This window comes from Papaver somniferum, chromosome 3 (assembly GCF_003573695.1).
Source record: "Papaver somniferum cultivar HN1 chromosome 3, ASM357369v1, whole genome shotgun sequence".
NCBI lineage: Eukaryota > Viridiplantae > Streptophyta > Magnoliopsida > Ranunculales > Papaveraceae > Papaver > Papaver somniferum.
The window spans coordinates 101,825,078-101,840,870 of NC_039360.1; the positions used below are offsets into that span (position 1 = coordinate 101,825,078).

Here is a 15,793-nt window from a genome sequence, read left to right on the forward strand (position 1 = left end):
TATAACTTAACCCACTCAAGTATACGCATACCTAAGTAGCCGGACTTGGTATGTGTTTGCCAGTATGCAAACGGGTACGCATACTATCGTTCACGACCAAACGCAATTGAAATCAGTACGCATACGGGTATGCATACCAAGTTACCAGACTTCAACTGTTTAACCAGTACGCCTACGGGTATGCATACTAAGTCCCCAGACTTGGAATATATTTGCAACAGTTACCATGCAAGTACGCATACTGTGTTATACCCAATCATGGTTAATTGTTTTAAACTCCTATTTCGATCATTGAAACATTCTTAGAAGACGAGAATAGATGTCTCACACAAACTATTAGCTTCAAAGCAATTTTCCAAGTGATCAAACGATCAATACGAAACATTCCGAGTCTACATCAAATGACTGTCTCACACAAATCATATAAGATGTTACCAGGCGATTTTCACATGATCATCTTTTGACTTTCGTCAAGAATAAAAGATGAACTTGGTTAAAGCGAAAGCTTACCAACACATATTTCGAGAAATATGTAAGCGAGTTAAACTCAGCTCGAAATATCAAATGTGTATAAATTAAAGTTTATATAGCTATAGGACTTTTTTCTCAATAGAAGAAAGAATAGAAATAGACTTATGAGTGATAGATGAGTTCAAGTCTCCACATACCTTTTGTTGATGAAGTTCCACAAGCTCCCCTTAGTAGTTCTTCGTCTTCAATCGATGAACGTCGTGAAGTCTAAAGCTCAACTACACATTCTATCCTAATCCGAGATATAGCTATAAGTACACTAGAAATTAAAACTTATTGTTTTGACAACTAAACTTGACAAACAAGCTTGAGATAACAATGCGAGTTCGACCAAGCAGTGCTCTAACATGTATATCAAAAAAATGGGATTGAAGATGAGGTCAAAGCTTGATACTCATTGAAAAAAGTCTAACTTGTTGATGACCATTAGAGTGATTTTAAATCTTAGGTATAAGCCTAGATGGATTGAGTTTGTTTATAAGAAATTACATGATGTGCAGATATATTATACTCATTCTAACAAATTTCAAATAGCGAATGTGAAAGTATAACTCTACAGCTCCAAATTATTTTGGGAATTCAGCTACTGGAATGGGTTCAGCTGGAATTGAGAATTCTAGAGAAACTAGAAGTGATTTTGAGTATGATGAGTTTATGGTGGAAAACAGTGAGGTTGAGATTTAGAAGTCAGAATTGGAGAAATACTTAGAGGAACCACTGCTTACTAAAGGCACTCCCAAAGAAGAATTTATGTTTGATATATATTGAGTTGGTGGAAGAATCATGCTCCTAAGTACCCAACTCTTGCAAAGATTGTAAGAGATATGTCGGTTGTTCTAGTGACAAATATAGCACCAGAGTCCATGTTCAGTATTGGTGGTAGGGTTCTTACTACACATAGAAGTTTGTTATCTCCAATGTTCAAGCATTACTTTGCTTAAGTGATTGTTTTCCAGATTTCAATGACAATACTAGTGCTGGTTAGTAACTTTCATTTCATTTCCCTTCCTTTCCTTTCATATTTCTTGTGATGCCTACTAACACGTTTCACTTTCTTTGAAATGTAGATGTATTAATATTTTGAAGTTTGAATATATAAGGAGTAAGGAAGGAGGAATTGTGCATGTTGCAGGCTGCTTACAAGTTACAATATACACATTTCAGCACATAAAAATGTTTGTTTACTTTGTGTTTGGCATACATTCTGAACTGAAAACTTGACATTTTGAAATGAATAAACTCAAAAATATGTTTTTATAATTTCTGTCAGCTAACATAAATTATCAGAAAATTATCTGATATCGTATAACTTAAACGTAATGGAATCAGAATTGATTTTCGAATTTCAATCGAAAGCTATCAGACATCCGATGAGCTATTACCGTAACGAAAACAGCTGAGCCACTATCTGTTACAATAAGTCCTGTAGACAGCCCTACATGTATCCCCTTAATGTGGATAATAGACATTTAATCAAATCAAAAACAAATGTTACAACAAATTATACCAAAAGTAATCCATCTTAGGAGATGCTTTATTTCATCAGAATAGTAGTAGGTCAGTCGATATAGATTTTTAAATCCGATACAACTATGTATTGAGAGAGTTTAGCCTTATAACTAGTGCAGTTTTGCAGGCAACTCTCGGGTAATCTTATCCAAGAGGTTTACATAAGCATTCGGAGTGGGAACATTTTCATTGGCCTTCTCAAATTCCACAGACCATTTCACCGAGCAGCATCCCTCACCCTTTGGAGTAACAGATACCAGTGTGAATCCAAAGCTATTATAATGATCCATCATTGCTCCCCCATAAAAGTTCCAGGCGATCGACTTGCTTTCGTCATTAACAGCTGTCGTCCTCTCTTTGAGAGTAGCAATCATTCCATCCGCTCAAAGTATTTAACATTTATGAGTTCGCCCATATATATATTCAGGTTGTACAAATCAACAATCTGCGCGTCCAACAGAATTGTTCTCTACCATGTAAATTCGTCATGCAAGATTCCGTGAATATATAACAATCTAAAGACAACAAAACTAATCTACAATTAATAATAATCATACGTACCGAGTTCATACTTCCAGAGCCTGGCACTGCCAACACTGGCTCCGTCTCCTTCGATTACTTCAACACTTTGATAGTTTTCAGGAAAGTGCTCAACTAGTTTGTTAATGTTGTTCTTAAATAACCCATAAAAATTGTTGGCTGAGCACTTGACTTCAGCTACCTCGAGCTCTAGCTTTTGAATGCTAGCCATGTCAAGCAAATACTACTGATGCTCTAAATTAGTAGTTATTGTGGAGTCACAAGTACTGAATATGGAAATGAAGAAATGGTTTATGTTTATATAGGGGATTGCCATATGCAAATGTGTCATATGAAATTAATATTCTGTTGGCTGTGCACTGCGCACGACTGCACATAGCCTCGAGTGTGTTTTATTTTTATCTGAAAAGAAGCCTAAAAACTATTAAAATGTGGGCAGTCTTAGTTGATTTGTTCTAAGATGAGATTTTCTTGATATAAGAAGATGAAAAGGAGGATGCTCCCATTATTTAACCTATATACGTCTCTTTAAACAGAATTAGTCCAGCGGCTTCTGGAAAACCTAGATAGTCCGGCGGCTGCTAGATAGAATATTTCCCGAAATTCCACATTCTCCAAGATCACCGAATAAAAATACACCTGCGGCTGCTAGATAAATTAAAACATGATTAAAGTCGCATACACAAAATGAGAAAATAGTCCGTGATTGCCAACTCAGAGGGTTTCTTGCCTGGCAGGTAGAGAGAATAAAACAAGTTTCTCAAATATGCTCAGCACAGATGGAGAACATAATTCTTCATGATCTCTTTTTTTCTGGTAAATTTTCCTTCATGAACCTACATTCAGAATTATCAAGAGAAAAGAACAAAAAAGAAAAAAATTTGAACAATTTTGCTTTCATATTTCTCTATGCAACTATAAGAAACCAAAATCCACTTTTAAACATTCTCCACAAAATAAGGACTTGTCATTCTCTTTACAAAGCCATTACAACTATTTCACAACCTAGTGATCCTTCTCTCTGCTATGTGCTATCCATTATTTGGCCAGAACCCTCCTTCCATGGCTAGGATATTAGCTGCATTATCCATCATTTCCCTTAAAATCGAGCAAAAAAAAATTCCCCACAAAATTGCTGAAAGTATCTTCGAAAAGGGTAAAATTTTCTGATAACATGTATGACCCGCTCCCGAATATGAGAAAACAATGCAAGGCATCTTCCTAGTCCTAGCTTCTGGACAAGTTCTTGTAAACAGGTCACTATTTTGTACAAGTTTGCTCCTAAACCAGTTATGGACAGAATGAGAATATGGTAACTCGGATTGAAAAGGGTGACGGAGAGCAGCAACTGACTTAACAAGGAAAGATGCAAAGAATATTTCTGATGAAAGAACGGTGAGGTAGGAGGAAAATCATGTCGAAGGGATTTGTTGACTCCACTTAATCTGACAATATCTCTTCAAATTCCGGTTGGTCCTCAGGTTTAAAGAATAGATTGTAATCCAAATTTAATTCCTTCCCTTCGGGCATGCTAAGTTTCTCCCCATAATCCATATCAGGCCACTCTGGCTCATCATCACTGACCAGATCATCACTAGGCTCAACAATATCTTTGCCCACATTACTGCCTTTGCCAACTGTAGTTAGACCACTGTGACCAGATTTCGTTCTTTCCTTGGCCTCTGAATCTTCACATATACACGTCGAAGGATTTTCATGAAATTCACCTCTACCGGCTTTTACCTCCTTTGGCTCCCCCATGAAGCCTTTTTGATTTAAACGTACCTTAGATGCAAATGCTTCCCATGTCATGTTCTCTCGATTCGGGAATAATGAAGAGTGTTTCTTAGCATTTGGTCGAATTGTAGGCTTGTGTCCAAAGTATCTCCTGCAAGAGAAAAAAATCCAATTGAAATCACTCTGTGACTAGTTCAAGTTACTTGTGACATATACCAGAAAGGAAAGATTCCACTGTACCTCCGCCCAGCTAGTATCCTAGCCATGTTCCCGTTGTTGTTAGTTACAAATACATCACTTTCATCACAAACAATGAAGTCAACTGCAGCCATTCGGGATGAAAATGAGGAGAAAGGCGATAACTCCTCGCTACTGGCTAGTGTTTCTTTTGAATGGTAATTTGGAAAGAGAGCTTTGAGGGGTCCCAGTGTCGCATCACCTCCATATACTTCCCCAGATGCCACATAAATGTGAACATCACTGCCGAATCCCAGTGCTCGGAGCATAAGGCCTACCTCCTCTGGGGTAAGGGGACATTTTCCGTGCCTACGTTCCTTGGCTGGGTTGCTTGTCTGTATACGTATTTTAAGAACATCAGGAATTTAGTGATGTTCTAAGGACTGAAAGATATTTTATTAAATTTACGTGTTCACAATTTGTAGCCTTACATGTAAGGTTTTCCACCTCTTCCGAATGGCACCAAGATCTGCTCTTTCCTTATCTCCTCCGCCATAATAGCATCCAGAGAATGCAAGCATATCAGGTTCAAACCTGTCACATGGATAATTCTCGTGCATCAAGAAACTGTCTCATACCATACACTTACATGTACTTTCCCTAGCATCATTCCTGCAGGCTGCAGTCTATTGGGCCTTCAATCGCCAAATCAGGATTCTATTCACTTTGACATTCATGTTCTACTTGACAATCAAAGAAGACCGGTTGATGGTGATTTATCAATCGAATCAAAGGGATTTCCAGTCCACCCCAAGTATGATTGGCTTAAACAAAATGAAGCATGATGGTAAATCTTTTCAATAATTAACGACGGTCAAGGCAAATCTTGTTAATTATTCTCTCCTTAATGTAACTCAATAACCCCAAACTAAACATCGTAACCAAAACACATGCATAAAAGAACCGAGGTACTTCTACTTCTAATCAAAAGATTTCAAAGTGAAATGTTTATAAGCAAAAGTCGAATTTTACCTTAGGTGCAAAGCAATAAAATGCCTACTTCTTTCCCTCATCCTCTGAACCAATTTCTTGCCCATCTCACGTATGGGATCAGTAAATTTTAAAGCATGATAATTAACTCTGCATCTCAGTTTTTGCAAATCAGTGTCCAACTTATTTGCAAGCCTGTAATCAAACTTGGTTAGCTGCACAACCTGTTACGGAAGAATCGAGATCAGTAATAATCACCCACCGCACTAATTTCCCTCTAAAATCTCCTATCCTCCACTGATAAGATGGAAACTTCCCATACCCAAATATAGCTTTGTGGAAGAAAATAAGAGGCTGGCAACGGAGCTACATTAAGGTAATCAGCCTTGAAAAACAAGGATTTGAACAGCCTCAACTCCTGGGTTTAGGATATACAAGTGACTAGAGATAAGATCCTTATGGCTTCGATATAGAACACAACCGGATTATTAAAAACAGATGAACTACTGGTCCTAGGAGCATCCTTCAAAAAATAAAATAGGAAAAGTTTAGGAAAGAACACTCACATGTTTCTTTAAGAGAACAGGTAAGACGCGGCTAAGATAGCATTTTACATTGCACTTCCTTGGAACTCGCATGGTATATGGAGCCATAACCTTTCCTCCCTTTTTGGGGACCTGCTTTATGATTTTCACATCTTTTGAGAGGGACCTTATGAACCATTCAACATCAAAGATCTCGGTGAAGTTGCTGCATAAGACAACACATTCATGAAGTATCAGAAAATACTATATTCCAGCTCGATTAAAACATCACATCTTAGTATTGGTTGGTCAATGGTAACCTTGAATCCTTCCAAAAGGATTTCTGGTCTAGCTTTGGAACAACAAGAGTGGCATTCAAAATTCGAGCTGCGACAACAGCATCCGTAATCTGCAAGAGCCACAAGATACAGATTTGGCATCAACAACCTAATTATAGAAGTACATGTATGTACCCAGAGTACTAATACTTATGAACACGAGAACTCATTTTGAGGATAGACCAAATTATACATGTAGACTGTAGTGTACACAGTACATTAAAGAGAACAAGGGTACTGTAGAAGCTTGTGTAAAAACTCTACATGCTAATTACCATTTGGGAAAGTTCAAAATTCTCGAATTCAATAGTACATCATTAAAAACAAGCTAGAAATCTCTCTTTTTATAGTTTAAAAAATGCTTCAATATGTTTTCTTTAGCCGAAAAATCTTACCCCTGTTCTTTGTTGATTTAACCCACCACTGGTTGCAATCATCAAATACCTATTGGGTTGGGTGTTAACTTCAGCTCCTGAAAAATGAGATAACACAAAGAAACGAGACCATTTACAAATACAGCAATCATAGTTTAATCATTTCCATATCCAATATTTTCTTAATTTCAATTAAAAGAACAATTATACCCGAATCGGCAATCACTTGATGAATGCTATTTGGAATTAAAATCACCAAAAGGGATACCCACTTGTAAACTTAACACTAGCATTGCTACATCCATAGTAAAATTTGGCTGACTTTGAACCCCATAGATCATGACTTGAGCTCCCTCCACTCTCCTATAATTCAAACACCCCCAATCCAAAAATCACGATCCAATTCAACAAAAAAACAAAATTCAATCAAGAAGATGAAAAAAATAAAAAAGAATCATAGAGAAAAAAACCCTAACCGGAACTCGAAACACATTGCTTATTATCTCTTCCATTACATTATTATTCAACTGAAACAAATCAAAACAGAAATTGTGAGTCATAATAATAACAGAAAAAAAAAACAGAAACAGAAAAAAGTAAAATAGACAATACCGAGGTGGCGGTGGTGGTGGTATTGATGAATTGACGGTGGAGTTGTTGATGTAATAATCGTTGATGATGACTATGATTAGAATCATCAGGAACAGAAGAAGCAGAAAGAAGAAGTAGAAAAAGAAGAACAACAGCTGAAACACTTGAAATTACAGGTATAATCCATTTTAATAGCTTTTGTATTCGGTTGTGATTACTATGATGATGCTGATTATGTGTTCTCCGCCTCTGTACACCCATTTTCTTATTGCAACTACTAATCTCAATAGTTGTTGCTATTGATTATTAGGATTTCATCTTCTGCCTTCTGGTGGTTTGATGTTTAGGTGAAACTTTGAAAGAAGACGACGACAACTATACACTGTACTTTTATTATTATGATTTCAGACCAAAAGCCCATTGCCTTGAACGGACCGCGCGCAAATGTTTTTATATAATTCTCTCTCTTGCTTGTCTGGTCGTCTTGTTTTCAAGAGTCGTCTCTCCAAATTGTTTGTCAAACAAGAGAAAAAAAACGTTCTTTTGTTAACATTATATCGTCTCTCTGACGGCCAGAGAGTAATTTCGGTGTCACGTGTTTAGCACGTGATTAGCTGCGGATATCTAGCTGCATCTTCGTTAATAAACAATTGAGAAGATATAGGAAGGGAAATCGTCGGTTACTTTTGCTTTACCTAATCGTGCATTTCAGTTACGATTTTTTGAATTTTAAAATTCTCAAGTATGGTCAGACAGAAAGAGAGACATTAAAGTTTTCTTGATTCGAGAGTGCGATCGACGTCAGATATGTGATATTGTTCTATCTACAGGAATGCAGTAATATCCCTGGGAAAGTTTAGCACCTACATTGGAGTTCTTCGTTTGTTGGTATTGTGGTGGACTAACCGACTAAGCTTACTCGGTATGGAGTGGAGTGTGTGGCGGGAGTCCTGTAAACAGTGTAACATACGTTAGTTTAGTACCTTGTAGGCATTGCAAGCAGTTCAAAATCCAAATGACTTCGCTATTTGATGGAGACGTCCCTTCTTTTGCTTACAAGGTCCACAGTCACACTCCATGATACCGTAAAATTGGGTTCCAGATAGAGCCTGTGTCAGATTATAAACAAAATAAAATATTAGAAGATGAGCAATGTGCATGTGCAAATATTATTTCATTTATAATAATATTTTTTATGATTTTTTTTGAAGCACATTTTTACTTTTGATAAAATGTTCGGTTCAGGAGTGCAAAATTTTGAATTATCGAACTCAAATGTGAAAATGTGTCGGTCATCATGGGATGAGAATTCTCGTTCAAAACTCGAGAAATTCGCACTTGGTATCCATGAGGAATAGAAGATTGCCTCTGTAAACTAGTGAGTAGCGAGTATTTGCTTGGAAATCGTCCTTGGAAAACAAATTTGAACTACTCTGATGTTATTATGCCTCGTTTATACACTCCTTTATATGAATGAGAGAATGAAAACATCGCCAAACTCATTTATACACTCCTTTATATGAATGAGTGAATGAAAATGGAGACCTAAAGGATGAAGTTCACTTGCTTGCAAAAAGAATTTGTTTGAGCGGCTGATCATCTTCCTCTCAAGCATACTTTCGGTTTCCAAATATATTGAGAACTTTTTAACGCGGTTATAATCAGTTTTTATTATTAAAAAATAAATAACATTAGAGCGGTTGATGTTAGTGTGTTACAATTGATTTTTATTATTGAAATCACTCTTTCACCTAATCTCTCACTGGATTTGAAAGTGAATGAATGTTTTTAGCACTCATTTGATAGTCTTTGCTCTAAACAAACGTATTGGGCGCGCGAACTTATGCGTGCATAATCAATGGTTGTCATCGTTTAAGAAGGAAAACACCGGTTCATAGTTATTTAAAAATATAGTGTCGAAGTTTTTAAGTACATATCATAGTAAAAGTTATAATTTATTAACAAAATTTTCTTAAAGGTTATAAGAAAAATCTAGAATGACAAGTATCATAAAAATCTTATAGCATAGAGAAGGTCCCTGAAATTTTGTTAAAGATATTACACTCAAAACTAAAGGCATCCTTGAGGACTTAAACACCCTAATGAAAAATTAGGTGGGCACAAGGGTCAAACTTCAAAAATAAAGGAACTTATCAACATAGTTCTGTGATGTGGACTTATAGCTTTGGGGCACGATAGGGACAACTAATTCACTTGGTCTCATTACAAGGAGGGTAAAGATCGCATAGAGGAATGGTGGAACATGGTTCTAGCAAATGATGACTGACTAGTGTGATATCTAGAGTCTTTTTTGATTCATTTGGTTCCAATTGGGTCAGATCCTTGTCCTAATCTGTTGAGGGTAGATGGAGAGTCGATCACGGGCCCAAAAACATTATTTTCTTCTTCTAATACATTTGTTTTAAAATAAACATGCATGACTTTATTTGTGGTTTTCAAGACATATTCTCAATAAGTCCCCAAGCAATAGATTGATTTCCGAAAAACCTTGATCAAGACTTGAAACAGTGGGACGAATTCTTTTTTGATAATATCCCTTCTCAAAGACATCAAGAATGTCTTAGATGTTACGATAAGTTGGACCAAACCACCGAGACTCTCACAAAGTGCAAAATCTTAACATTGGAACCAAAGAAGTTTAATATAGAAGAAGATTTATGGAAGAAAAAGTCGAGAGATAACAACATTACTCTGAGAGATAAAAACCCCGCATTTCTTTCATTGGAACTCTTTTAATAGATTTATGAGAAACAAGATAACAAAATTTAAAGATGTTATTGGAGACAGGAAAGAAAAAAAATAGAATTTTTCAAAACTTTTAAGGACCACTTTGAGGATATTAATCGCCGCTTCAAATGAGGATATTAATCGCCGCTTCAAATGACATTATAGAATACTGCATATCGGAGGATGGGCTTTTGAATTTGATTCTGCAAAATTCAGAACCAAAAAAATAAAAATAAAATAATATATGTCACAAGTGAACATATTTGTGCTTGCTACATTTGGTTTGTCTCTTTATCAAATGATTTGCTTTCCTAGCCCTCCACAGACTTCTTTTTTTTTCTTTTTTTTTTTAGCAGAACAAAAGATTTCATTAAAGAGAAAGGAACACAGTACAAGGAGAAAGACAAAAACACACCCTAACTAGCGTCCTTTTAAGGACTTGATTCAGGAGATTTGGATGGCTAATCCACCAAACTTGAAACCTAATACTAGCTCTTGCAATTTTAGCCAGTCTATTAGCTACTTGATTACTATATATTCTCCTAAACGGCATTACACATTTACTTAGAAAACTAAGAATTAGGTGATAAGATACTTGAGTTATAGTTCTGTGGAAATTGAGTATGCAATTTTGGATCTATAGTAAGTGAAAAAGTTTCTAACTTTATGAATGATAGGTAGGTCCTTTTGATTTTGAAGAACATCTTACATCTGGATTTCCATATGTGCCAAAGAATAACAACTGCAATTTTGAGGAAGTATGGGTTTTCTGCTTCCAAAAAGTTATTTTATCTGAACCAGGATCCAATTCATTCTTGAATTATTTTTTTTCCGACTGATAGAGTATGAAGAGCAGTTGAAATGCCAAACCATATAATTCTAGCATAGTTGTAGTTCATGAGAAGGTGAGTAGTTGTTATTTCTTTTTGAATGCACACAAGACAACTTATATGAACTCGATTTTTAGTAGGATAAAGCCGTTACTTCACCTGACTTTAGTCAAGTTAATAACTGGTGTTTCGAGAGATTTTTAGTAGGGAAAGCAGATGATAAATAAGGAGGCAAATTTTTGCTTATTTGTTACTTAATAAATGAAAATACGATATATGTATCATCAAATATTTTGTCAACAATTAGATTCAATAATGGTGTTATTGCTAAATATACATGAAGTATGGTGTGTTACTTCGTGCTTTAAGAGTAACGTGCTGGATCGATTAACTTAGTACAACATATCACACGAAGCTTATGTGGCATGTCTTATTGTGCCCAACTTTAAGTTTGCTGCCAAGAGTATCCACAATCACGAATTGTATAAGTCCTAAAAACATATATATCCCATTCCAAAATAGAGTTTTTAGTGTTTCTCGCGGTGACGGGATTGTCATCTTGAGCGGACTTTATAAACCTGCCTAAGTTATGCAGCTATATGAAACAATATTTTAACACTCACCAACATGTCGATGGTGTTTCGACACTCACCAACATATTTGGATGTGTTTTAACGCTCATCTGGCTTACAATCTGTTTTGTGAGCGGGACTCTCCAGCTTGTAGGTGTGCGTCCTTTACTAGTGAACCATGTTGGTTATTGGTGATTATGTTGAACGTATTTTTAATTCATAGGTATCAAAAATCAAAACTTATAAGTTTTATTAAGTGTTTTATTTGGTTCAATGATAATTATAGGCATATATATGTAGTGATTCAGTAATCCACTATGAATATTCGATTCACGATACGAATCGATTTCTTAAAAATAAAAATCGAGTCATGATTCGATTCACGATTTAAAAACATTAGTATATAGCATTCTAACTCTATTATGATGTTGCAAGAAGATTTTTTTTTTTTTTAACTAGAATAGTGTATATAGCATTCTAATTGTATTATATTGTGATGCCCCAATAAGAGTTATTTTTTCCTATCTCATTTATTTATTTATTGCTAATAACATGGAGTCGGACAGCAGTCCCACAACTCCATAGATGGGACTTTAGCCTATTTCTGGTTATCTACAAGACTATAATGCACATTTGGCACATAGTGAGACTTAGCTTTTCTTCAAGTAGCAAACTGCCGTTCAACATGCAACACACAGGACCACTAACAAAACAAAAACGAAGAAGGAAAATGGGTAGGGATTGTGTAAGTGTCTTCTTATAGAAGAAGAACTTCCTTGCAGATCATATCACTCAATTGTAGATTCCTTTTTTCTTTTATCGAACATTTCTCTTTTATTTCTGTTTTTCCATTTATTTTTCTTTTATTTGTTTGATCTTGAAGTGTAGTACACTCCTAATTCGATTCATTAATAATGACCAGGTCTACTAAGACATTTCAACCTCGCCGAAACATGCATGAAAATCTGCACAGTAGTTGTTAAAGAGTCTTCCACAAACATATCCATTGTGCATGGAAATTTAATTTGCCGACTGACCATATGATGAAAATCTTGTACTGTACAATATAATTTGGGAAACATACTTGTTTTATCCATTTGTCCTTTCACCTTAAACATCTTGGTTGTTTGGGGGGAAATATTGTACACAGAATCATTGAAACTCCTGACAAAGAGTCCATATAGTTTACGAAAGATATATAACCCCACTGAACATGGTCATACCTCTATTTGTTCTTTTGCTTTCTTCTGTGTTATTCCTTTAGTGGAAACTTTCATCATGGATTTCTGAATCTAAAAATTGTTCTTTTCTTCTTGTACAGAATCCATTTCACTTCACGGTCATTAACTCTCACACAGTCGCAAGCAGTTGACCCTACCATCGACATATAACAAAAATCCTTTGTAAATTGGACAGCATTTCATTTATTTACATGTTCTCTGTGAATGCTCCCCGCAAAATATACTGTCGAGTGTGGATGAAATACCAGTGTTAGGCTATTGTCAACACAAAGTTTTCTTAGAGCAACTGCAGTGGTGCGAGTATAACCAAAGATCAAAGACAAAAAAAAATGATCAAATTTGAGTTTACTCTGTACTGTGACGTTAGGGGTAGAAGATTAAATTTGGTCGAGCGTAAAATTAATCACCGCACGAAAACGGGCGTAAATTTGGTGTACGCTTGAATGGGGCGTAAAATTGGTTTACGTCCGAAATTTGAATGGGGCGGATGGTTTGGTGTACGCCCCATTGAGTAAGTGAACGGGCGGATGGTTGGGTGTACGCCTGATGAGATTTCATTTTGAATGGGGCGGATGGTTGGGTGTACGCCCCATTGAGTAAGTGAACGGGCGGATGGTTAAAGTCACGCCTGATGATAAGCGTAACTTTGGTATACGCCCAACAACAAGCGTACTTTAAATTTACGCCCGACTATATTAGAATTTGGGATTTGGTCGCGACCAAATATGGTCTGGAATTTGATCTTTGGCTGGGATTTAATCTTTACTCTGTCCCACTGCGTTACGATTTCATCCCAAATTTTTGGTTATACTCGCCCAGTGTGGATGCTCTTAGCCACTATTCCATAGAAATGGGACCATTTGGAGATCCTAATTATCGGGGCCGGGGTTTAATGAAACTGACTCAGTTGACCTTAACCCAGTAAGGTCCTAAACGATGCCCGTCATTATGAGACAAACAAGTGGGCATATTAGTCAACTTTGTAGGAAAATTATTAAATTCAATACAGATTAGATACTCCTCTGCCCAACTCTTTAATTCCCAGATTCGTCCTTGAAAAACGTAGATTTAATGAATTCCCCTAATCCATATCCAATCTTTTTAAATGATTAGTATAAGATGCACGTTCTTTGCGTAAAGCCGTAATCGGATCTTAGTGAGCAAATTCACGAATATGTAATCTGCACAAAAGCTTAATTTTTCCCCCCCTTCTTAGTTCAGAAAAGGTGCAGTTTGTTAATCCAGATATTCCTTGCTTCACACTTTAATACCGTATTTGAGTGCTTCATAATTAACAAGCGATGATTTTTGTCTTCATTTACAAGATTAATCATTATTGAACAGAATAAGGTTGAACGAAACAAGCACTTAAACGAAAAACCTACAATGAATACTTTTATTTTGTTGAATTTAAGGTCCCAAATTAAGAAGATAAGAATTAGAACCTATGTTGCACAGACACTTCAAGAAAGATGTCGTAACCGTGTTGGACACACGACACAATTACGACACTTCCTGACACTCGATGGACACGCCACATCACGTGTCGTGTAAAAATTGATATTGGACACATTGAAGACACCAATTGGACACTTTCGGACACATCATAAATGATTTATTTTGGTTTATAAAGTCAAAATAAACTAAGTGTGACGCTAATTTATTCTTGTTTTAGTCAAATCAAGCATAATTCATGAAAAACTTTACCATTATTACATTATTAATTAATTTTATATAATTAGTAATCAAATATTTTAAAAATAAGAGTAATTATTTTGTTGTGTAGATTGTAGTAATATTTCAGTTTAATGATGTGAGTAATATATAACGTGCCCATACAATTCGTTTTTTTTGAGATTTGACGTGTCCCCGTAATCGTGTCGTGTTGTAACTGTGTCTCGTGTCTGTGTCCGTGCAACATAGATTAGAACCTAGAACTACTTAATGGACAGCCAAGAATAATTTTTTCAAACTTAATAACAACTACTCAAATACAGATTAGATTATTCAATTAATGCCTCTAAGATTCTGTTTGTTGTTGTACTTTGGTAGTTGGGACTTGGGACGAAATATATAACGTGCATAGCACGTCCTTGAAGGATGTGGTGAAGACATCTAGTCTAGATAAATGCATGCCGTACTGTAGACGTACCTAATCCACAAAGCTTGACAAATATTTGTGTCAACCAGACAAGATTGATGCATAAGCCACGTGGAGTCGTTGATATGAACACCCGGTAGAGATAATCCGACTGGAGAATAGTTTCCGAGCAAAATGCTTGTGGGCAAGATCACACAAAACTATTCTCTTTACTATTCGGAAACAATTCTCTTTTTCAACCTACAAAGAAATCTAATGATTCAGAATGTAGAAATGTTTTTTTCATCTTTTCGAGGTAAATACAAACTTCTAGGAAATGCTACTCACGAGTCACAAACAGAAATGAGAGCCCACGTACAAAGGAAAGCCCAAGTCCAGTTATAGGGTTACAAACCCTAAAAATAGTGAAGAAATCCTAGCCCAAATGGAAAGCCTCATAGTTCACCTGAACCATAACCACCTAAGTGTGGCGCCGTTAAAAATTATCAAAATCCTTGCACTAAAGGTCATCATCTTCCACAACCAAACAATCATCACGAAATCCGTTGCAACTCAAACACAATGAACAAGTACCTTAGATTGATGAAATAAGTCATTTTGATATGATGTTGATCAGAAAAAGGAGACAATATATGGATAAGCAAGAGAGTCCAACAAAATCAACAACTCATCTCATAATAACAATGTTGCCTCCTAATGAATTCTCCCATGTACACAACAAAAAACCCAAAGAAACATCAAATAAGGTCTAGGATAGATCGAAAATGAGGAGATCAAGCTGCATCACCACTATGTCTGCTAAAAACCGATCAAATACAAGCGGGAGACGGGCAGAGCAAGGATGTAGAGAAGAAGGAAAGCGTGGTTGAAGAGATAACCCGATATGTAAACCTAGGTCTAGAGCTAAAAGCCCCAAGACCTAAGAAAATAACCCAGAAACACCAAAAGAAATTGAATTAAAACAAGACTAAACAACAAACGAGATCATGA

General features: G+C 36.0%; 2 protein-coding genes across 2 annotated transcripts; both read right to left on the minus strand.

The window, feature by feature from the left end:
• Positions 1–1,856: 1,856 nt before the first annotated feature.
• On the minus strand, positions 1,857–2,791 carry LOC113359806 (major latex protein 146-like). Its single transcript, XM_026603384.1, has 3 exons — positions 2,602–2,791; positions 2,202–2,395; positions 1,857–1,979 (listed from the first exon to the last, which is right to left on the minus strand). The coding sequence occupies exons 1-3, from the start codon at positions 2,789–2,791 to the stop codon at positions 1,857–1,859; spliced, it is 507 nt and encodes a 168-aa protein (XP_026459169.1).
• Positions 2,792–3,460: 669 nt separating this feature from the next.
• Positions 3,461–7,732, minus strand: LOC113356989 (O-fucosyltransferase 16-like). Its single transcript, XM_026600230.1, has 10 exons — positions 7,333–7,732; positions 7,197–7,247; positions 6,993–7,083; positions 6,742–6,818; positions 6,329–6,417; positions 6,051–6,234; positions 5,527–5,708; positions 4,986–5,088; positions 4,558–4,889; positions 3,461–4,468 (listed from the first exon to the last, which is right to left on the minus strand). Exons 1-10 carry the CDS (start codon positions 7,570–7,572, stop codon positions 4,021–4,023), a joined length of 1,797 nt encoding a protein of 598 aa, XP_026456015.1. The 5' UTR covers positions 7,573–7,732; the 3' UTR covers positions 3,461–4,020.
• Positions 7,733–15,793: the final 8,061 nt, after the last annotated feature.

Excerpts from the sequence above, each read along its gene's own strand:
- LOC113359806 (XM_026603384.1), bottom strand. The coding sequence starts at position 2,791 with ATGGCTAGCATTCAAAAGCTAGAGCTCGAGGTAGCTGAAGTCAAGTGC. Across the intron at positions 2,396-2,601 it reads GCTCTGGAAGTATGAACTCG|AGAGGACGACAGCTGTTAAT; the intron begins GTACGTATGATT and ends CTACTCTCAAAG. Across the intron at positions 1,980-2,201 it reads TTCCCACTCCGAATGCTTAT|GGGATACATGTAGGGCTGTC; the intron begins GTAAACCTCTTG and ends ATCCACATTAAG.
- LOC113356989 (XM_026600230.1), bottom strand. The coding sequence starts at position 7,572 with ATGGGTGTACAGAGGCGGAGAACACATAATCAGCATCATCATAGTAAT. Across the intron at positions 6,235-6,328 it reads TCCTTTTGGAAGGATTCAAG|CAACTTCACCGAGATCTTTG; the intron begins GTTACCATTGAC and ends TGTCTTATGCAG. Across the intron at positions 5,089-5,526 it reads TTTATTGCTTTGCACCTAAG|GTTTGAACCTGATATGCTTG; the intron begins GTAAAATTCGAC and ends TCCATGTGACAG.